The 21,244-nt window shown below is 55.3% G+C and overlaps 3 protein-coding genes across 4 annotated transcripts in view; all 3 read right to left on the bottom strand.

Annotated features, from left to right (window-relative positions):
- Positions 1–4,634: 4,634 nt before the first annotated feature.
- MZB1 (marginal zone B and B1 cell specific protein) lies at positions 4,635–7,263 on the bottom strand. The gene is made up of 4 exons (XM_017895021.1): positions 7,014–7,263; positions 5,525–5,649; positions 5,088–5,198; positions 4,635–4,988 (listed from the first exon to the last, which is right to left on the bottom strand). The coding sequence occupies exons 1-4, from the start codon at positions 7,185–7,187 to the stop codon at positions 4,832–4,834; spliced, it is 567 nt and encodes a 188-aa protein (XP_017750510.1). The 5' UTR covers positions 7,188–7,263; the 3' UTR covers positions 4,635–4,831.
- A 651-nt stretch (positions 7,264–7,914) lies between these two features.
- On the bottom strand, positions 7,915–13,266 carry PROB1 (proline rich basic protein 1). Its single transcript, XM_017895013.1, is given in 2 exon segments — positions 7,915–11,754; positions 11,756–13,266. Coding segments are annotated over 2 exon segments (3,045 nt in total). The 5' UTR covers positions 12,406–13,266; the 3' UTR covers positions 7,915–9,359.
- Positions 13,267–14,101: 835 nt separating this feature from the next.
- Positions 14,102–21,244, bottom strand: part of SPATA24 (spermatogenesis associated 24) — an 8,442-nt gene continuing 1,299 nt past the window's right edge. Inside the window, exons 2-6 of one of the 2 annotated variants that reach the window (XM_017895019.1) lie at positions 20,548–20,613; positions 19,846–19,976; positions 19,691–19,761; positions 14,371–14,473; positions 14,102–14,260 (exon numbers count right to left, since the gene is read on the bottom strand). In XM_017895019.1, the coding sequence (XP_017750508.1) occupies positions 14,131–14,260; positions 14,371–14,473; positions 19,691–19,761; positions 19,846–19,976; positions 20,548–20,613 (501 nt within the window). In that variant the 3' untranslated portion in view covers positions 14,102–14,130. The remainder of the gene's footprint in view (positions 14,261–14,370; positions 14,474–19,690; positions 19,762–19,845; positions 19,977–20,547; positions 20,614–21,244) is intronic. The other variant, XM_017895020.1, reaches the window with a different exon arrangement.

Raw genomic sequence — 21,244 nt, 5'->3', positions numbered from 1 at the left:
CGCCCCCGCCACCACCTGCCGCACCTGTGTCGCCCTCGGGGTCCTCGGTGGGCCCCTCATCTTTGTGGCACAGGGTTGAGCAGTTCCTGAAGAGAAGAGGGGATGACTTTACAAAGGCCAAGGGAGGAGGACTTTACTCCAACGTATCAGGCATTGTTCGAAGTAAATCTATAACCAATGCCAGCTTCCGGGATACGAAAGGGGGGCCTGGGCAGAGGTAATGTATTAACTCTCACTAGGGCAGTAAAAAGCCAACCCCAAGCCTCTGCCACATGTGCCCTTCCCTGCCCACATTCTGCCCACTGGCGTGCTGGACCTGTTCTTGTTTTCCAAGAAGAGGGCCACAGTCGAGGAGGTGAAGGACCAGAAGTTTACCAAGCCCCAGGTGAGGGAGAAAGAGGGAGTGGAAACAGACTTATTATGTAACCCCTGTATGAGGCCCTTCCCCATTTATTTAATAACCAGTTCATCATTATCATCATCATCATAGTCATTCTCCATTATTGAGAATGGCCTTGTGCCAGGAAACATGGGATTTGCACTTGTCCAAGTAACCCTGCTGCTGGGGGTATTTAACCCCTTTTAACAGCGAAGGAAATAGATTCAGTAGATGTGATTTGACCCAAGCCTGCAGATAGCAGGTTGCAGAAACCATTCCATAAAATTCAGGTTGGTCTGAGCTGGCTTGCCCCCACCACCTGCACCCCTCAGGGGTCCCTGAGGCAGGCAGCAGATAGGCCTCTGCAGATGGAGGCAGGGCCCAGCCTGGCTTGCACCCTGTATCAGGACACAGATCCCTTTCCCTCCCAGTCACATAATTTGTGTGACCGGGTGCAAAGTGAGAATGTGAGCCTTTAATTCCAAAAGTATAAAGAATTTAAGGCCAGGCGCGGTGGCTCAAGCCTGTATCCAGCACTTTTTGGAGGCCGGAGACAGGGCGGGATCACGAGGTCAGGAGATCGAGACCATCCTGGCTACACGGTGAAGAACCCCATATCTTCTATAAAATCAAAAAAAAAAAAAAAAAAACCTAGCCGGGCGAGGTGGCAGGCGGCCTGTAGTCCCAGCTACTCCGGAGGCTGAGCCAGGAGAATGGCGTAAAACCCGGGAGGCGGAGCTTGCAAAGTGAGCTGAGATCCGGCCCACTGCACTCCCAGCTCCGGGCGACAGAGGAAGACTCGTGTCAAAAAAAAAAAAAAAAAAAAGAGAATTTAAAGATAGTAAGAGCATTAGACGGAGCATGAGGCCTTTCTATGCACCAAGCCCGGTGTGACTGCCCATCACCCAGCCCAGGAAGGCAGTCCTATGCCCAAACTCTCTCCCCTCCTGGCAGGCCCAGCCCAGCCTGGCCCTAGGGCCTGAGGATGGCAGGGGGGACATGGGGAGGGGCCCTAAGAGCTCAGGCTCCTCAGCAGGTGAGGGCTAGGCCTAAGGTCCCCATTCTGTTCCCTCTGGGCTGCCCCAGCCCCAGCACTCCAGGGCCCACCTACTTCTGGGTGGCTGTGCCCATGGCCAGGCCCTGCCTGCAGGGCCAAGGGGCGGCACCTCTCTCCAGCTGGACAGCACATTCATGCCACAGCACTGAGTCCGCCTGCCTGCCGGTGTCCACACTGTTCCTCTGTCCATCCACTTGTCCTCTCCTCTCCCTCTTGGCTCCTACTCCCAATTTCCCAAGTTGCTGGACCAGTTTGAAGCCTCTGCAACTCCCCAGCACTTTCCTCTCCACCTTCTCCTTCCAGAACTCCTCAAGGGGCTGTGGATACCAAGCCCCACCCCTTGTAGACAGGGCTCCATGGACACTCAATTCAACCCAAACCACACAATACGCATAAAGAACAAGGTGGAGAACAAGGTCCCAGATCCATAGTAGCACGAAGGAGCCCACACACCAGAACTGATGCAGCCTCTCTAATCACCCCACAGAAAAACACAGGTCCATGTCACCGGAGCCCGGCTCCATACCCTGTCCTACTGACAGCTTAGTGGGTTTCTTGGGCCCTGACTTTCCTCCTTGTGTCTAGGGGTTCTCTCCTGAGTGAAGGCCAGGGAAGGTGGGGCTTCAGGCAGGTCCTGGAACAGGTGAGGGATGGAGGGGGCTGAGCGCAGCTCCCAGGGAAGCTGGAGTGGCCAGGGCCTGCCCCAGGCACCTCCATTTCCCCAGCAGCTGGCCTCCCCGGTCCCCTAAGTCTGAATCCTCTCCCAGCCCTGCTACGACTCAGCCTGGGACTTGGCCTGAACCTCTTCTGTTGTCTAAGTTTCAGTTTCTGCATCTGTCAAAGGGGGATTAGATTGTCTTCCTACACATGGCTCTTGTGCAAAATAAAATATTTCTAAAATGGGGTTAGAATGTTCTGTCTCTCTCCTGGGCTTGGCCAGATCAGAGACACTCACAAAGGAAACTGAAAGTTCTGGTGCCACCGATCTCCAGTTCCCAGACCTAGATAGGGTCCAGGGCTCCTTTACTAAGGAAAAGGCTCAGCCAGAAGAATTTCTGGGGAAAGCAGGACTGAGAACCAAAATGTTGAATCTGGCTGGTCAGAAACCCAGGGCCCATCCATACCAGCTGGGGTCAAAGGCAGAGTGTGGAAAATGAACAGCCATTGGGTGTAGACCCAGTGAGACGTGTGTTCTGGGAGGGGCGCAGACAGCATGGAGTGGCTGGAGTAGGTGTGCCACAAGGTGGTCTGCCTGCAGAGTTTTCCTTGGTTCTCTTTTCTCATGATGGTTCTGAAGACCTGGGATGTCACTGAACCACCTTTGCAAAATTATGACAGACAGTGAAAGAGATCTAACTTAATCAGTTCTAGCTTGCTTCTAACCTCTAAGTTGTCCTTCTTCATTCCTGAGTGTAGGCTGAACTAACCTTGGGAGAAACTTAGTTTTTAGTTTATAGTCTAAAACAAAGACAATAACAGCCCTTTCTCAAAGCAGACTTCCTTCTTGCCTGAGGACTAGAGTGCCTTTGTAGGACGGACTAACATTAGCCACAAGATTAGAAATTATGGTTTAGGAGTCATGCAGCTGGAGGCTACAAGATTCTGATCCTCTCTAAACTGCTCCTAAAATCAGTGCTTGGGATACTTTGCAGACCCTGCACTTGATGGATCAGCTGGCACCACCCAGTTCCATAAATTGCCTCATTGGAACCTGGGAATCCCACCTAGGAACTGACTCAAGGCAAGGAGACAGCTTCGACTCCCTATGATTTCAGTCCTGACCAATCAGCACTCCTGGCTCACTGGTTTCCCCGCCATCCATCAAGTTGTCCTTAAAAACTCTGCTCCCCGAATGCTTGGGGAGACTGATTTGAGTAATAGTAAAACTCTGGTCTCCTGCACAGCCAGCTCTGCGTTCATTACTCTTTATTGAATTCCCCTGTCTTGAGAAATCAGCTCTGTCTGGCTTGGGCAAGGTGAACCCTTTGGGTGGTTACATCACCACGCCATTGACGGCGCTCTCTTACCTCTGGAAGTTGTAGGGATGTATATTTGGCACTCTGTAGGAGGGATGTAATATTGTGAAATATATATTTGGTCTTTGACCTCGTTTCCTGGAGTACAATTTCTAAAATCTTAGAATTCCCAAAATGATGTCTTCTTGTGTGCTAATGATTGACTGATGGCTAGCAGCCCCTAGGGTAGCTTCAGGACAGGGGCTGGTTACCAGAGAGACCAAGGCAGGATTTCAGCCCCCTACCCCGCACCCCCAGCCAAGGGAGGGCAGACAGCTTGGAGGGTAAGTTGTTCGCCAATGGCCAATGGCTTAATGAATCATGCCTACCTAATGAAGGTGGAGGTTCCTGGACAGTGATGCATCCATGAAGGGCGTGGAAGCTCCGAGCCCATTCCCCATACCTTGCCCTACACATCTCTTCATCTGTATCCTTTGTAACATCCTTTATAATAAACTGGCAAATGTTTCTCTGAGCTCTATGACCACTCTAGCAAATTAGTTGAACTCAAAGAGGGGGTTGTGGGAACCTCATCCTGAAGCCAGTAGGCCAGAAGCTCCGGAGGCCTGGAGTTGGAACTGGCATAGGAATAGGGGACAGAACGGGGGACTGAGTCCTCAGCTGTGGGATCTGATACCATCTCCAGGTAGATAGTGCCAGAGTTAAATTTTGGTGGGCACCCAGTTGGTGTCGGCTGCAGAACTGCTTGTCTGGTGTGTAGGGGAAAGCCCCCACGCATTTGGTCACAGCCATCTTCTGTGTTGTTGTGGAGTGAGAGAATAGAAAAAGCATTTTGAAGGCTGGGCTCGGTGGCTCACACCTGTAATCCCAGCACTTTGGGAGGCGAAGTGGGTGGATCACCTGAGGTCAGGAGTTCAAGACCAGCCTGGCCAACATGGTGAAATCCTGTCTTTACTAAAAATACAAAAATTAGACGGGCATGATGGCGGGTGCCTGTAATCCCAGCCACTCAGGAGGCTGAGGTGGGAGAATCTCTTGAACCTGGGAGGTGGAGGTTGCATTGAGCCGAGATCACTGCACTCCAGCCTGGGCGACAGAGACTGTCTCAAAAAAAAAAAAAAAATTGATTTTGAGTTTTTTTTTCTTCCTTAGAAGGGGCATCAGAAGAAACACCAATGTCTGCACTCCCAGCACCCCAAGCACCTTTTGCAGAGAAAAGAAGTGAGGTCACTGGGTTTTATTTGAGTCCAGAGGGGAAGGCCTTGGCTCCCACCCAGGCCCCAGGGCCCTGAGGCTGGAGGAGGGAGGCAGGATGGCAGCACAGAGCAAGGTCTTCCTGCCCTCCTGGCTGCCTGCACACGGGAGTGGAGACCCTCAGAGCAAGCCCCAGCTTCTTTCAGAGGAGGGTAGAGTCCAGGACTAGAGCTCTTCTCTTGTGGCTGACACTTTCTCTGAGCAGGCCCCTTGTGGTCCCCCACACAGCAATGACTCCAGAGCCCCTTGGCCTTGTTGGTGGGCTTCATAGATCTGGTCTTCTCCAAACTCCCCCAAGTAGTGCAAACATGTCCTGGAGAGCCTAGGGGAGCCCAGTGGGAGCCTCAGATGCTGCCCAGCCCACAGTGGGGCAAACCAAGGCTCCAGGAGCTTCATTCTATCCCCAAACCCTGGGCATCACCTGGTAGGCCAGGGGCCTCCTGTGACCATCACGCTGATGCTTGGCTCTGGCCCCTCACTAAGTCCTGGGCCTGTGAGACGTTTCACTTGGTCCACTTCTCGAACTCCATAGCTGGTGGCAGTGGAGAGGAGAGGAGTACAGCTTTGGCAGGAGCCTAGCCAGGGAGAGACCCTTCTCCACACCAAGCTGGGCATGCTGGGTGTTTGCGGAATTCAGAGAGGGAAAGCCCTTGTCCCAAGGTCACAAGGTGACCTTGTCTGCTGGCCATCTGCTCTCTCACTTGCTCTCAGCTCCAGAGCCCAGACTTCATCCCAGCCAGCCCCTTCCTTGGACCAGGGTCCTAGTGGAGTGTGTGTCGTGTGAGCAGGTGAGTGGGAATCTCCACCCACCAGGCCTGCCCTTGGAGGAGGGAGGTAGGGGCAGGATTTTCAACTCACTCCTGCCAGTTCCGGGAGCAGCTCCGGTCCAGGACATCCGTGTAGACCGACTCGCTCAGCTCCCGCCGCCCCCCAAAGTTTGGGGTATGAAGTTTGGTCTCTGCTTTTGCCAGATTTTGCCACATCTGGAACAAGGAGGCACTGGGAGGCAGGGCCTCAGGACTGCTGCTCAGTTAGGGGGAGGTGGGGAGGATAGGAGCAGAGTCTCTGGGGAGAATAAGGCGGCAAGAGAGCTGTTTGAGCAGGAAGCACCTGTGAGGCTGCTGCACGGCCCCTCCCCCAGTCCCCAAAGCTCCCTGGGATGGGAGTGGGGGATGGGAAAGAAATGCTAAAGTGGTAGGTGAGGCCTGGGCACTGGGGTCCCTCCTCCAGGGCACACCTGCCCAGTGGCACGTGCCATTTTATTTTTATTTATTTATTTAGAGTCTCACACCGTCCGTCGCCCAGGCTGGAGTGCAGGGACGCGATCTCAGCTCACTGCAGCCTCCGCCTCCCAGGTTCAATCAATTCTCCTCCCTCAGCCTCCAGGTACCTGGGACTACAGGGGCGCCACCACACCCGGCTAATTTTTTGTATTTTCAGTAGAGATGGGGTTTCACCATGTTAGCCAGGCTGGTCTCAAACACCTGAGCTCAGGCGATCGGCCCCGCTCAGCCTCCCAAAGTGCTGGGATTATAGGCACGACCCACTGCACCCGGCCAGCATATGCCATTTTAAACCACAAGAATAGGCCGGGCGCGGTGGCTCAAGCCTGTAATCCCAGCACTTTGGGAGGCCGAGACAGGCGGATCACGAGGTCAGGAGATTGAGACCATCCTGGCTAACACGGTGAAACCCCATCTCCACTAAAAAATACAAAAAACTAGCCGGGCGAGGTGGCGGGCACCTGTAGTCCCAGCTACTCGGGAGGCTGAGGCAGGAGAATGGGATAAACCCGGGAGGCGGAGCTTGCAGTGAGCTGAGATCCGGCCACTGCACTCCAGCCCAGGTGACAGAGCAAGACTCCGTCTCAAAAAAAAAAAAAAGTTAAACCACAAGAACAAAGTAAGAAAAACTAACAGCACAGGTACTCCCAGGCCCCCACCTCACAGAGACACTGGCGCGCAGGCATGCTCAGCAGGTGTGTGAACCCAGACACACGCATACTCACGCGCAGGTGCTCACACGTGTGCACGTGCACCATGTACACATAGCCAAAGTCGCCCCGTCAGGTTTGGGGAGGGAGTCCAGAACCAAGGATGGGCCTGGAAAGGGAGAAGCCTAAGGACAAGTGAGTGATTCCCCGGGGTCTCAAGATACGATGGAAGCCTCCCAGATTGTCTGCTCTCTGTTGGGCAGGCAGATGGGTAAACTGAGGCATGGAATATAATTAAAGACTGCATCTGTGGTTTGATGCCCAGTGGTAGGGATCGGGGATCAAAGGCTGGTGGTAGAATGTGAGGTGGATTGAGGGGTCTGGCTTGAGAAGGGGTGTGAGTGAAGGACTCACCTGGTAAGCCACAGCTCTGCAGGCATCACAACGCAGGTGAGCGGGCATATGGGCTGAGTACATCTCCTCATCGTCCAGTTGTGGGGCTGTGGCTGTGAGTGGGGCCCTGTCCCCAAGGCCCCCTGGGATGGCCCAGGCTCCCAGCAGCAGCAGCAATGGTAGTGACAGCCTCATGGCCCCAGGAGCCAGGTCAGCAAGTGTAGGATGTGGCTGAGGTGCAGATGTGTGTGTGGTTGTGTGGTGTGGGGACTGCCACAGAACACCTGGCCTAGACCAATGGGGAACTGACACCTCACCCCTCCCATCCTCCTCCCACTCCCTCCTCCAGGGCCCTGAAGATGCCACGTGGGCATGTCTTCTAGCTGGACCCTGGCTCCAGCCATCTCAGCTCAATTTCACAGATAGGGAGCAATGAGGCAAGGAAAGGGGCTGGGCCTGGGCAGGAACACATAGGGGCCCATGCCTCCCACATCCTGCGGTCTGGCTAAGTGGTAGGCACTCTGCTGAGTGCCTTGTGGGAAGAGTTGGTTGGCTGCCGCCATCTTTTTTTATTGACCTTTCTGAGAAATAAGACTGTCATGTTTATTCTGCCTCTTCCAACACAAAGGCTCAGAGAGAGGTGACAAATCCAAGGCCACATAGCTAGAGGGGCCATGCTGAGAAACCCAAGCCTGATTGACCCAAGGCCCCCGGCCACTCAACCACCAGAAGGAATGAGGTGTGGCTGCCAGCCTCCTGGGAGGCAAATTCAGGGAGACAGGGATGCTACAGTGTTTCTAAGACACACATGGTCTCCTTCCCTAGCCCTGAGGTCCCCTCCACCCAGGCCATACCCAGGCATGGAAGGACACTGTGGAGGGTGTTGAGAGGCCATGGCAGGAAATCAGGCACCTCACACCAGTTATTTCAGCCATCATGGCTCCATGGTCAGTGATTTATTACACACCAGGATGAGGTAAAGGCACCTGGGGTGGCCCCAGGGCCTCCATGCCATCGGAGCTGGTGTCTCTAGCCAGAAAACGGCCAGCTGTTCTGATTCATAGCTCTCCTAGTCAATTTCCAGTCCAGGGCAGAGAGCAGGGACTGCTAGACACCTGGGCCCCCTGACAGGCCTGGAACAACGAAGGCATCCATCCCCATCCTTGCCACTGCTTCTCATGGAAACTGTCCTTCGCAAACTCATCACATCACACACCAGGCTGGCAAGGGCCAACCATTTCTGGTTCAGAACTATACACAGACCCCCACGCACACCACCTCCCACCTCATGTAGACCCCCCTCATCTCCCTCAGAGGCTCCTGGAATCTCAGGGCAACTGAAGTGCAGGCTCTGGGCCCTGTCCCTTGCTGTGACTGCTCTGTAGGGCCAGCCCCTCTCTGGGCCTTGTTGCCACATCTGTTACTGGGGAGTGGAATCTGCCAAGAGCTGCAGGTCCCTCTGGCTACTCCACCAGCGGTATCGCTTCTACTGCCAGCCCTAACCCACCTTCTAACCACACAGAGGGGTCAAGAGACTCCTGTGGGACAAGAGCCCAACCCTCCCTCTTCTCAGACCTTCCTGATGACCATTTCACCTACTCCCGATGTAGGGGGTCGGGGACAGAAGCCCCACCCCTGGCCCAAAAATGAGTCAGCTCAGCTCTGAGGCCCAGGCTCCCCATCTTCCCACCCCAAGTTCTAGGCTCACCCCTGACCCAGGCCCTCTCTGTATTCCTTGCTTTGCTTCCACTTGCTGTCCCCCTGCCTTAGCTCCCTTTCTCAGAACCAGCCTGGCCTGGGGCTGTACTGGCCACTTTCCCCCCAGTAGCCTCCAGGGCCAAAGCTCAGCTCCTCTTCCTAAGAGCAGACGTGACAGCCAGGGTCCTTCCTGCCACCTCACCAGGGGCACTGGCCAGCCTCACCTCACCTGGGCCTGCTATCAGGGAAGGCAGACAGTTCCCCACCCTGTCTCCTGCTGCTCCGTTCCTGCTGCCACAGGGCAGCTCCAGCACCTCCTCTGATGGGCTTCTGGGGACAAGCCCAGGGATGCCTCACTTTCCCTATTTGCTTGCCCACATATACACATATACACACACCCACACACCACACCACACCATGCCCTGGGAATGCCTGGGAAAGGGATACATAATTTCGTTGGGGGAGGAAGTAGGCAGCCACTTCCTGGGTGACTCCAGCTCCACCAGCCTCGGGGCTCAGATTCATTCTCTGAAGATCACTTCCTGTCCGACGACTGGCTGGGATGGGTTAAAGACAGAGGCAGTGGAAAGACAGGAGGGTAGGGGCTTGGATGCCAGAACCTCCCAGGCCATCCAAGGGCTCCAACTCCATGGGGATCTGCCCGGGGCCTCACAGTGGGAACAAGGAACCCTTGCCGGGCTGGGTGGGCACTGAGCTGGAGGGCGGCGCACAGAAGAGCAGAGGAGGTGCGGGGCTGGGGGTCCCGCTCACTGGCAGGTAGTAGGTCCCGTCCAGGGGCCCTGCCTCAGAGACCCAGGGTAGCTGGGGGTTGCCGAGAGCCTGTGGGCCCGGGGACGGTGGCAGGGAGAGGCTGGATATAGGCCCATAGGCGGGCGGGTAGAGGCCGAGGCCCAGGGCCAGAGGGGTGTAGACGCGGTGGGGCGGCCCAGGGGACGAGGGCGGCAGCAGCACCTCCACGTACTGCCCACTCTCGGGGTCGAAGAGCACCCGCAGCCGAGGCTGACGCGGTGCCTCCACGAAGTAGTAGCGGCCGCTCTCGGGGTCCACCAAGACCTTCCCCCGGGGCGCGGCCCCGGGCGGCTTGCGCACTCCCTGGGAGGGGCTTTGCGGGGACCGGTCTGTGGGAGGCGCCGAGGCAGCGCGGGGCTGGGCGGGGGCCGTCCTGCCCGCCGACGCCAGGGGCTCCAGCGGGAGTGGCGCCTGGACGGCAGCCGGGGGCTCGGGGGCCGTAGGAGGTGTCTTCGGTTTGGGTGCTATCCCAGGGCTCGGGCTGGCGTGCACCTGAGGGGAGCTGGGGCGGGGCGATCGGACTCCTGCTGGCCCTACGGGGCAGCGCTGGGATGAGCTGCGGGCGCCGCCTAGAGGGCTGGTCCGACCCTTCCCGTCGGGGACAAGGCGCTGGGCCTCTGCATCCCTGTTCTTTCCTCCAGGGCCGCGCGCTCGCACTCCCGAGGTTACCTCGGGCCGGCGACCCAAGGCCAGGGCCCCAGGCAGGCGGATCTCTGTGCGCTTGAAGGGCTTTGCTGTGCTGTTCTCTGCCCTCCGCCGCATGACCCCGTTGGGCTGTGAGGCGTCCTGGGGGACCGTGTCGAAGGACGGTTCTGGAGGCTCGTAGGGGTGCGGCACGACCGGTAGAAAATCCTTGATGAAAACGGAAGTGTAGTGAGCCGGGACCGGGGGCCCCAGTGCCGGAGGCTCTTGCGTCTTGGATTCGCCACCCTCCTCCCCGCAGGGGTCGGCAGGAGGCGCAGGTAGCCTTGAGCCTGGGGCTCCTGCCGGGAAGCCTGGCGCGTACGTGGTCTTCACCAACTTGCGCACGTCTCGAGGCCGCGGAATGGCCACGCGCGGACGTCCCGAGGCCGCCTCTCCAGGACCCAAGACTTCCGGGCACTTATCGGCGTCCAGGGTGCCGACAAGGTGGCTGCCGGGCGGCTCGGGTGCTGCCACCTCTGGGGACGGCTGACTCCCTCCAAAGGCAAGATCCGGAATCTCCCGCGTGGATGGACTCTGCATCTCTGTTGGTTCTGGAGTCCCGGGTGGGGACGGTGTAGGCGGTGCCAACTCCTCCTGAGTTAACCCATTCTGAGCTTCCTGAGTAAATACTATCGATGCGCCTGGCCCCATGGGGTCCCACGTCTCTTGGGGAGATGGGCCCCAAGTTCCAATAGGACGATCTGGAGCCTCCCACGGGAAGAAGGCCGGCGGGGACGGGCTCCTACCTGGTTCCACCGCATCCCCGACTGCCGAATGTGGAATCTCCCACCGGGAAGGGGCTTCGAGGGACGGGCTCCTTTCCCCGGCAACACACTGATTCCACTGGGAACGGATCGGAGGGGAAGAGCTTCTCCTGCTGACAGTTTCCTCGACGGCAAGATTCTGATTTTCCCACGCGGAGGAGGCTTCAGGGAACGATGGGCTACTCACCCTCCGAGTAGTCCGATCCCACGGGGACAAGTTCTGGGGCGACGGGCAGCGAGGACCCCGTACAGCCCCATTTGGAGCCTGCCACGGCGGGGACGGGCTCCTTGGCCTCACAGCCCTACTCGGAACCTCCGAGGGGACCCTACATTCAAAAGGCGGACTCCGTGCCCTCTGGACAGTTCGATCCGGCGCCTCTTGCGGGAACCGAGTCTTCCGCGCCTCCTGGATCTTCTCCTCTGACTGAAGGAAGATGCTAGAGCTAACAGGACCCAGCGGCTCCGTCCCGGGCGCAGGCTTGTCGCGCCGAATCGCTCGCTCGCGGAGGCTGGGCCACGGCCTCGGGGCTTTGGCGGGGGCCGAATTATCTTGTACGCGAAGTGGCCGAGACTTAGTCTTCTCCAGGACCACGCGGGTGCTGCGGGCCGTTTCCCGGGTCGCAGGTTCCGGCAGCCCCGTGGGCCTGAAGGTGGCGCTGCTCGCGGCCGGGGCCTCGGGACTCAGTTTTCTGGCCAGCGCCGTCTGCACGAAGCCCGCGGCGGCCTGCAGGCGGCCCAGCGACTCGTCCAGGGAGCCGGTGCGCAGAAGCAGCCGGGGGCGCGGCGCGCCGGCCGCCCGCGGGGACTCTGGGGCCGGGGCGCAGCTCGATCTGACGCTTGGGCACCGTCCGGGGCCTGGCGGGTGCGGCGCGCTCCTCCAGAGCCACTTCCACACACTCGAACTGCGCTGGGGCGGCAGGACTTGGCCCACGGGGCCGCAGCTCTAGGTAGGTGGCCCAGCGGGAGCCACCATCTGGGGCCTGGGACTGACGTGGGACAGGAGCGGGAGATGCTGGCCCCGGCGGCAAAGGACTAATGAAGGCCGGCTCCGTGAGCTGTTGTTGTGCCTCGCGATTCTCTGCACCGGAGCAGCCAAACAAGGGCCCGACGCCGAAGATGACTTCCATCTCCCCCGACGGCAGCGTGCGCAGCTGGGGCTGGGGTGGCCGTGGGCCGGAGCCCTGGCCTCGCGAGAAACCCGAGCCGGGCCCGTGCCGCTGGCGGCTATTCTGGGCGCTGACGGACAGGCGAGGCTGGGCACCCGCCCCCCGCCCAGGGGCCACCCAGGGCCAATTCGCTGGGCCTTCCGCGTCCGGCCCAACGTCCGGGGGCTCCGGAGAACCCGGAGCCGTGTAGTAGGAGCCTGACGAACCAGAGGAGTCCTGGCGCCGCGCGGGGGCCGCGGGCAGCTGCCTCGGGATCCCAGGCAAGGCTGGCGGGGCGAGCGCTGTCAGCATGGTGGGGCCGGACGCCGCGCACTATCTCCCTCGCATTCGCCTCCGCTGGTGGCGCCGGCACTGTCCCCGCCCCGCCCGAGGATGCCGTGGGGTCACCGCGCCTTAAAGCGGCCGCGTCCACTCCTGAGCCAGCGGCGCCTGCAGCAGAAGAGACCTGGGCCCTGCACCCTTCCCTGTCCAGCCCCCATGCCCAACTAACACCCTTCTCAGGCACAAGCCGGAGTACCTGGGGTGGGCTCCAAGTTTTGGCGGACAGGCAGGTGAGGTAATGGCAGGCCCAACTTTTGAAGCCTTGGAGCCAGGAGTTAGGCCCAACTCCACCCATCACAGGTGAGGAAACTGAAGCCCAGCAGGGATCCGCCTGAAGTCAGGCACTGCTATGTGCGGTTCAGGCTGTGAGCCAGACCTTCAGACCAGGAGACTCAGGTAGAGCCAGCAATTTCATCTTCCCCTCAGCCCCGGGTGTCTTAACATCACTGCAGGGGACCCCCCCATTGCTATTGCTGGCCTCAGCTAGAGCTCCTAAGGGTGCACACACCACCTTCCTTGGTCCCAGTTACACTCTCCCCAATCCCCAACCTTCAGTAGAGTGAGGAGTACCGACCAATAGAGGCCTCCCTGACGCCTCAGGGCCTCAGGAAGGTACTACTCTGGCTGGACCCATTGCCCTCAGTGGGACCTAGCGGAAGGGGCTGGAGTGGACAGCTCTAGCTTTCACAATCTGCCTCAGCACCTAGAACAGGCCCTGGATACCGATGTGGGGTCCCATGGGAAGCTTCGAATTAGCTTGTGGTCCCAGCTCCAAAGACCCCTGAGGCCAGAACAGCCCTGTGCTCCCCCAGGTACTCACAAGGCCCTAATTTCAGCCCCCACAGCCTTAGGACCTGCCCTGGGGACAGGCACTGGTGGGGAGGCAGCCACCACCTGTCATTGTCTTACAACTGTGGGCACCACTTGCCCTTAAACTTCTGGCTTCAAGGTCCTGCTATGACTCAGGCCCCAGCTGGCCCTGGAGCAAGAACACTGACCCCTCCTGTGTACTTGACCTCAAACTGACCCAGGACAGGCCACACTGGGCTAACCTGACCCCTGAAGTGGGTCCTCTGCCTGGGTGTGTCCTCATGATAATCTAGGGGACACTCAGTGATGGCTTCTGAAAGAATGTTGCTAGACCATCCCATCCAGCCCTGCCTGTGCAACTTGTGCAAGTCCAGGTCCCTTCCCAGATTGTTTCTCCACCTTAAAACCACACACAGCATTGTCTTTTCTCTTCCTCCCATTTGTGAAGCTCCTATTTGTTTGGGGGAGGGTCAGCAGGTGCAAATGCAATTTGCAGGTATAACATTATTATCATGTGATAGAAACGGACTTCCCAAATTCCTTGTGGTTCTGGAACCCACTGTCTTTGAAGTTTCTGGTCAGGGCTTCCAGCCCTGTAGTCAAGTTGGGAGAGTTAAATTTACCAGGACACTGGGAGTGGGGTAGGATGTTACCGGGTAACCAGGGCTGTTTATATAGGAAGGGATTAAATACCCAAAGGAAGCGGTGGTGCCTACCAGACAACAAACACCCAGCTCCTCCCCTAGGCTACAAGCCCCCACCTTGTGGACCCCTACCACTACCCAAAAGGGAGGGAAGTAGCAGGGGCTAGAGCCTGGGGACTCCCGGAGCAGAGAAGGCAGAGGCTGGGGATTATAGCCAGAGAACAGGAAAGTGGCGGCCATTTTATTTTTCCCTGGGATGCTGGTGGCTGTGGGCCTGATGCGTCCCTGAGGCTTTCTTACGCTTCTGGTCCAGCACCTGGGCCATGTAGCTCTCCTGCTGCTTCTGGATCCGGAAGTCAGACATGTGATTCCTGCAACGGAGCCGGCTGGTGGTGGGCTGTGGACAGCCCAGGGTACGTAGGGGCCAGAGGTCTGGCTCTCCAGTGTCATCAACACCCCCAGCCAGGCCCAGACCCCTCACCTGAAGATCTGTTTCTGCTGGCTGATAACTTGCTGCAACTCTTTAATCTCATTCTCTTTGCCATTAAGTATATCTTCTTGCTTTATAATGTGAGACTCAATCTCTGTGGGGGAGAGAGGCAGGGAGGAGGGGTGGTTCCCATCCCAGGGCTCCTTCCTGAGATAAGGCATTCCCTCATGGGGCTTTTCAGAGCTTGGCTGCCCACCCAGGAGTTCTCCATGAAGAACTGCTAATACCTTAGTATGAATGAGTTTATTATGCAGTCTTGGGGGAGTGCAGTGTTTGAGGATTGTTGTCAGTGACTTCACAAGTCTATTCTGGACCAGAGGACCCACATGAGGGCAGGAGAAGGTCCTTGGAGAGAGGTGGGCAGTCCTGCCCAAAGGCTGGAAGATGAATGGCACCTGCCCTCAACTCCAGCAGGTCTTTACAGATGTTGCCTCCTTGGAGAAACTCTCCCTCATCTAAAAATTACATTTCCCAGTACTTCCTACTCCCTCTTCCTGCTTTCTTTTCTTTTCTTTTCTTTTCTTTTTTTTTTTTTTTTTTTTTTTTTTTTTGAGACTGAGTCTTGCTCTGTTGCCAGGCTGGAGTGCAGTGGCATGATCTTGGTTCACTGCAACCTCCTCCTCCCGAGTTCAAGCAATTCTCCTGCCTCAGCCTCCCGAGTAGCTGGGTGGGATTACAGGCGCCTGCCACCACACCTGGCTAATTTTTGTATTTTTAGTAGAGATGGGGTTTCACCATGTTGGCCAGGCTGGTCTCGAACTCCTGACCTCAGGTGATCCACCCACCTTGGCCTCCCAAAATGCTGGGATTATAGGTGTGAGCCACCATGCCCGACATCCTGCTTTATTTTTCTTAACACTTTTACCTAACATACCATATACTTTATTCATCTGTCTTCTCCAATACTGGGATGTAAGGTCCACAAGGACAAGGATCTTTGTTTTATTCACGCCTTTATCCCTAATGCCTAAAACAGTACCTGGCACATAGTAGGTATACAAAAAGTATATTTGCAGACCGAATGAATGGGATGTTCCTGGGGCGTTAGGACTTAGAAACATGACCTAGTTCAATCCAGTCCAACTAAACTTCCTGGGGGCTGGCTAGATGCCCAGCCTTCTGCTAGGGCTTCAGGGTTGATGGGAGAAGATGGAGTNTGCTCTGTTGCCAGGCGGGAGTGCAGTGGCATGATCTTGGTTCACTGCAACCTCCTCCTCCCGAGTTCAAGCAATTCTCCTGCCTCAGCCTCCCGAGTAGCTGGGTGGGATTACAGGCGCCTGCCACCACACCTGGCTAATTTTGTATTTTAGTAGAGATGGGGTTTCACCATGTTGGCCAGGCTGGTCTCGAACTCGTGACCTCAGGTGATCCACCCACCTTGGCCTCCCAAAATGCTGGGATTATAGGTGTGAGCCACCATGCCCGACATCCTGCTTTATTTTCTTAACACTTTTACCTAACATACCATATACTTTATTCATCTGTCTTCTCCAATACTGGGATGTAAGGTCCACAAGGACAAGGATCTTTGTTTTATTCACGCCTTTATCCCTAATGCCTAAAACAGTACCTGGCACATAGTAGGTATACAAAAGTATATTTGCAGACCGAATGAATGGGATGTTCCTGGGGCGTTAGGACTTAGAAACATGACCTAGTTCAATCCAGTCCAACTAAACTTCCTGGGGGCTGGCTAGATGCCCAGCCTTCTGCTAGGGCTTCAGGGTTGATGGGAGAAGATGGAGTTGCCTGGATTTTCAGACCTGTTTCCTCATTTCAAAGATGGGGAAAGAGACAGCCCTATCCCACAGTGGTATAGGGAAGAACCAGTGAGATACTAGTGGCAAAGCCTACCCCCAGATTAATCGTACATTTGGGCAAAGGTGACTTTCTGAGGCTTGAGCCCAGAAGTAAGAGACCAGTCTGGGTAACATAGTGAGACCTCACCTCTGCAAAACTAAAAAAAAAAGAAAACTAGCTGGGCATGGTGGTGGAACGTGCCTGTAGTCCTGGCTACTTGCTGAGGCAAGAGGATCACTTGAGCTCAGGAGTTGGGGGCTGCAATGAGGTGTGACTGTGCCCCTGTACTCCAGCCTGGGTGACAGAGCAAGACCCTGTCTCAAATAAATAAATAAATAAATAAATAAATAAATAAATGATAATTTTTCTGTGTTGGATCAAAATCCAAGGAGACTGTAGGGATCTGGGGTGCTTCATTTACATAACTGCCCCACATGGCACCCTGGAAAATTCTGATTCCCACAGAAAGAAAATCCTACTGTCTTTAAAGGTTGGACAAGGGGCCAGGCACAGTAGCTCACGCCTGTAATCCCAGCACTTTGAGAGGCCAAGGCGGATGGATCACCTGAGGTCAGGAGTTTAAGACCAGCCTGACCAACATGGTGAAACTCCGTCTCTACTAAAAATACAAAAATTAGCTGGGTGTAGTGGCACATGCCTGTAATCCCAGCTACTTTGGAGGTTGAGGCAGAAGAATTACTTGAACCCAAGAGAGACGGAGGTCACAGTGAGCCAAGAACGTGCCATTGCACTTCAGCCTGGGTGACAGACCCAGACTCCGCTTCAAAACAAAACAGGCCGGGCGCGGTGACTCACGCCTGTAAGCCCAGCACTTTGGGAGGCCAACGTGGGCGGATCATGAGGTCAAGAGATCGAGACCATCCTGGCTAACACGGTGAAACCCTGTGTCTACTAAAAATACAAAAAATTAGCCAGATGTGGTGGCAGGCGCCTGTAGTCCCAGCTACTTGGGAGGCTGAGGCAGGAGAATGGCATGAACCTGGGACGTGGAGCTTGCAGTGAGCCGAGATCTCGCCACTACACTCCAGCCTGGGCGACAGAGAGAGACTCCGTCTCAAAAAAAAAAAAAGGATGGACAAGGATTAATTAACTAGAACACAAACTCTGAAAATACAGAAATGTCTAAGCATTTAAGATTTCAAAAGAGAAGACCTGGTAAAAAGTGAAGGCACAGCATGGAAAGGAGGAGAGACAGGTGGAGGGAGAGAATGAAGACATGAGTTCACTAGGTCATGGGATGAGGACTGTTGAACCTCCTTCCCAGGCGTCCAGCTAAGTGGGATTAATTACTTGTGAAGTTCGTTTGGGAAAAAGAATAAGAAATTTGTGTGCCTCTTTGAAAATAAAAGCCTGTGGCTCCTGATGATGAGAGAATGGTTAGAAAATCCCTTTGAGAGTGAAGAACTATGTAAGTGTAAAAACCAAACTAAACCACACAAGGGGAGTTTGTAGGGATGGGGTGGGAGGCACTGGCCAGGGTGAGGTTCACATCACCAGACTGGCTCAAGAGGGCTTGTGTCCCACTGGAGGGGTTTAGAATATTCTGGGGGAGGCATCCAGGACCTGTCCCCATGACACACATACATTCCAACAAGCAGATCCAAAGCCCCGTGGGCTTGACTGATCTCTGTTGGAAGGAAATTACCTAGGGGAAGGATGTCTCTGGCCCCACCAGGAAAGAACCCCAGGTTCTTTTTTGGGAAGTAAGGGGATGCCCAGGGAGAGGGCAAGACTGAGGGGACCAATGGCCTTGAGCATGGGGGCAGTGACTGCCTGTTGGGCCCTGCCCTGGCAGGACCCAGTGACCAAATTACTATGAGACTTGTCAGCCTGCCTGGCCAGATCAAGATGTCAGCCTGCTGGCATCTTCCCAGTGAGAGCACTCACCAGGGGAGAGAGAAGGCTGAATTGGTAAAAGGCAGGCTACTCAAGGCTCCACGTGGGAGCCTCACCAGGAAGGACCTTGAACCTCTTGTGCTTGCGCTCTGGCCTACTGGAGATCTGCTGCAGTGAACAAAGCAGATGTTGTGCCTGGAATTCATACCTACATTTTTTTTTTTTTTTTTTTTTGAGATGGAGTTTCACTTATTGCCCAGGCTGGAGTGCAATGGCACGATCTCGGCTCACTGCAACCTCTGCCTCCCAGGTTCAAGCAATTCTCCTGTCTCAGCCTCCCGAGTAGCTGGGATTACAAGCTCCCGCCACTACGCCTGGGGAATTTTTGGTATTTTTAGTGGAGATGGGGTTTCACCATGTTGGCCAGGCTGGTCTTGAACTTCTGACCTCATGTGATCCGCCTGCCTTGGCCTCCCAAAGTATTGGGATTACAGGCATGAGCCACTGCACCCAGCCCATACTTAAACTGGGTAACGGGAGTTTTGCATTCCAAGAAATAAACGGGGCTCCTGAGGTGTAAGGACACCGTGTAGCTGACTCTGAAGGTGCCCCACAACTTATGGCACCAACTGAGCCAAACAAGTGGCCCACAGGCATCTGCACAGAGCAGAGTTGAAAACTGGCAGCCCACAGATATTTTACTTGGCCTACACAATAGTTTTAAAATTTCAAAATCAATTGTCAACACTAAAAAGTCAGAAAAGCTTCCATTAAAACTTGATTTTGGCTGGGTGCAGTGGCTCATGCCTATAATCCCAACACTTTGGGAGGCTGAGGTGGGGAGTTCGAGACCAGCTTGACCAACATGGTGAAACCCCATCTCTACCAAAAATATAAAAATTAGCCAGGCGTGAAGGTGCACACCTGTAATCTCAGCTACTCGGGAGGCTGGGGCAGAAGAATCACTTGAACCTGGGAGACGGAGTTTGCAGTAAACCATGTGCCACTGCACTCCAGCCTAGGCAACAGAGCAAGACTCCATCTCAATAAAACAAAACAAAACAAAACAACTTGGTTTCACTGGGCATGGTGGCTCACACCTGTAGTCCCAGCTACTTGGGAGGCTGAGGTGGGTGAATCACTTGAGCCCAGGCATTTGAGACCAGCCTGGGCAGCATAGTGACACCCAGTCTTAGAAAAATATAAATAATTCTTAATTTCTGTTTTAAAGATCTGGCAGTCCTATCCCCCTGTCACCATGTGTACCCTTCCCTATTGAGTCCTGACCCTGAGACTAAGGATCAAGTCCCAAATAGGACAGTGCTTGCCCTGTGTTCCTCTTGTGTCAGAGTTAGGAGTAACCCAAAGTGGGAAAACAAAAGGTAGACTAAGAAGGTTGTATGTTTCAGGAAAAATGGGAGCAAGCCCATTCCTTTATGGCGGTGAAGAATATAGTACACCGACTGCTTCCCTCATTTCCGTGGCCTGCCTGGTCCCTTAAGGCCTTTTCGAAGGTGTGGCCCACCTGGGCCTGCCTGTATCCTCAGCTGGGGACAGGTGTTAGAGTGAAACCCTGCCTTTGACACAGGCACTGGGTGGTTAGGAAAGAGCCCGTTTATATAACCGTGGTGGAGAGCACGGGCCTCCCGCCTACCATTGCATTTGGTGATGAGCTGGTCCTTCTTGCTGGACTCCTGTAGGACTTTGCTTTTGACACTGGAGAGCCTGGGTGGGGAAGATGGGAGGGTTGGCAGGCTAGCAAGCAGGTGTGTCCCCCAAAACCCACACCCCTTACTGAGGCCCACTCACGCTTTTTCAAAGGCCAGCTTCTCTTTCTCCAGCTGTTTGGACAGCACCTCTACCTCTCCGAGGGCAAACTGTAACTTCTCCTCTTCCTTGGCCAGGAGGACCTTGGTCTTGGCATGGGCAGCTTTCTCTTCCTGCAGGGGTGGCAGCAGTCACTTCATTACCCTGGGCCGCCTTGGGTCTCCTAGACTCCCTTAACCAGCCCCGCTTCTCAGACAGACACATAGAAGCCAGGGCACAGGGAGATTCTGGCCACCTTGCTACTAGAGCTGGAGGTTCTCAGAGGCCGACCTTTCTTTTTACTTTTTTTTTTTTTTTTTTTAAGACAGAGTCTCACTCTGTTGCGCAGGCTGGAGTGCAGTGGTGTGATCTCAGCTCAGTGCAACCTCCGCCTCCTGGGTTCAAGCAATTCTCCTGTCCCAGCCTCCCAAGTAGCTGGGATTACAGGCGCCTGCCACCACACATGCTTGGCTAATTATTATTATTATTTTTTTGTATTTTTAGTAGAGACAGGGTTTCACCATGTTGGCCAGGCTGGTCTCAAACTCCTGACCTCAAGTGATTTGCCGCCTTGGCCTCCCAAAGGGCTGGGATTACAGTTGTGAGCCACCACACCCATCGTCAGAGGCTAATACTTAATGAGTCTAACCACAGGGGTCCTGGGAAAAGGGGGAAGATTAGGAGACAGCAGAGGCCCTTACTTACCACCAGCTTCTTCTCCACTGCCTGGAACTCTTCTTTACTGACAAAATTTTCGTCCTGGAGAACCATCTGCAACAGAGCCTGGCTGAGGGAGGGTCTGGGGCTGGAGTAGAAGGGGTGCCCTCTAGGGACCAGGACCAAAAGCGGACAACAGGATAATGCTTGTGGTAGGATGAGACTGAGGCCCTGGGAAGGGAGAATTCAGTTCCACAGATAAACTGAGACTCCGCAATAAGTGCTGTCCTCAAGGAGCAGCCAGTCTCATGGAGGAGGCAGTCCACAGCTAGCACTTCTAACATGTTGTGTGCCTTGACGGGGAGACATAAGGGGATCTGGGGCCCAGAAGAGGTACCAACACAGCCTGGGGAAGGGTCAGAATCGCTTCTGGAGAAGGGGACATTAGACCTGAGATCTGACTGCTATATAGGGTGGGCCAGAAAAGGGATAGACAGAAAAGCACTCTGGATGGTGGGGACACCCATGCCATCGTCAGCTGCCAAGAGGAAGACCTGAGTACCTTCAGTGAATCAAAGGCAATTCAGTGCCTAGAGCTCCATACATTTTGTTGAATTAGAGCATTAGGGTAGCAAATAGGACACGTCTCTCTCCCCTTTCCTCCACATTCAACTTCCCAGAAGGGAAGAAATTGTCTAAGAACAACTTAGAATGAGAAATAGATGTGAAGCCAGTTTTTTTTTTT

This window comes from Rhinopithecus bieti, unplaced genomic scaffold (genome assembly GCF_001698545.2).
Source record: "Rhinopithecus bieti isolate Rb0 unplaced genomic scaffold, ASM169854v2 scaffold_26430, whole genome shotgun sequence".
Lineage (NCBI taxonomy): Eukaryota > Metazoa > Chordata > Mammalia > Primates > Cercopithecidae > Rhinopithecus > Rhinopithecus bieti.
The sequence above is the reverse complement of the archived record's forward strand: the minus strand, read 5'-3'. Positions and strand labels throughout refer to the sequence as shown.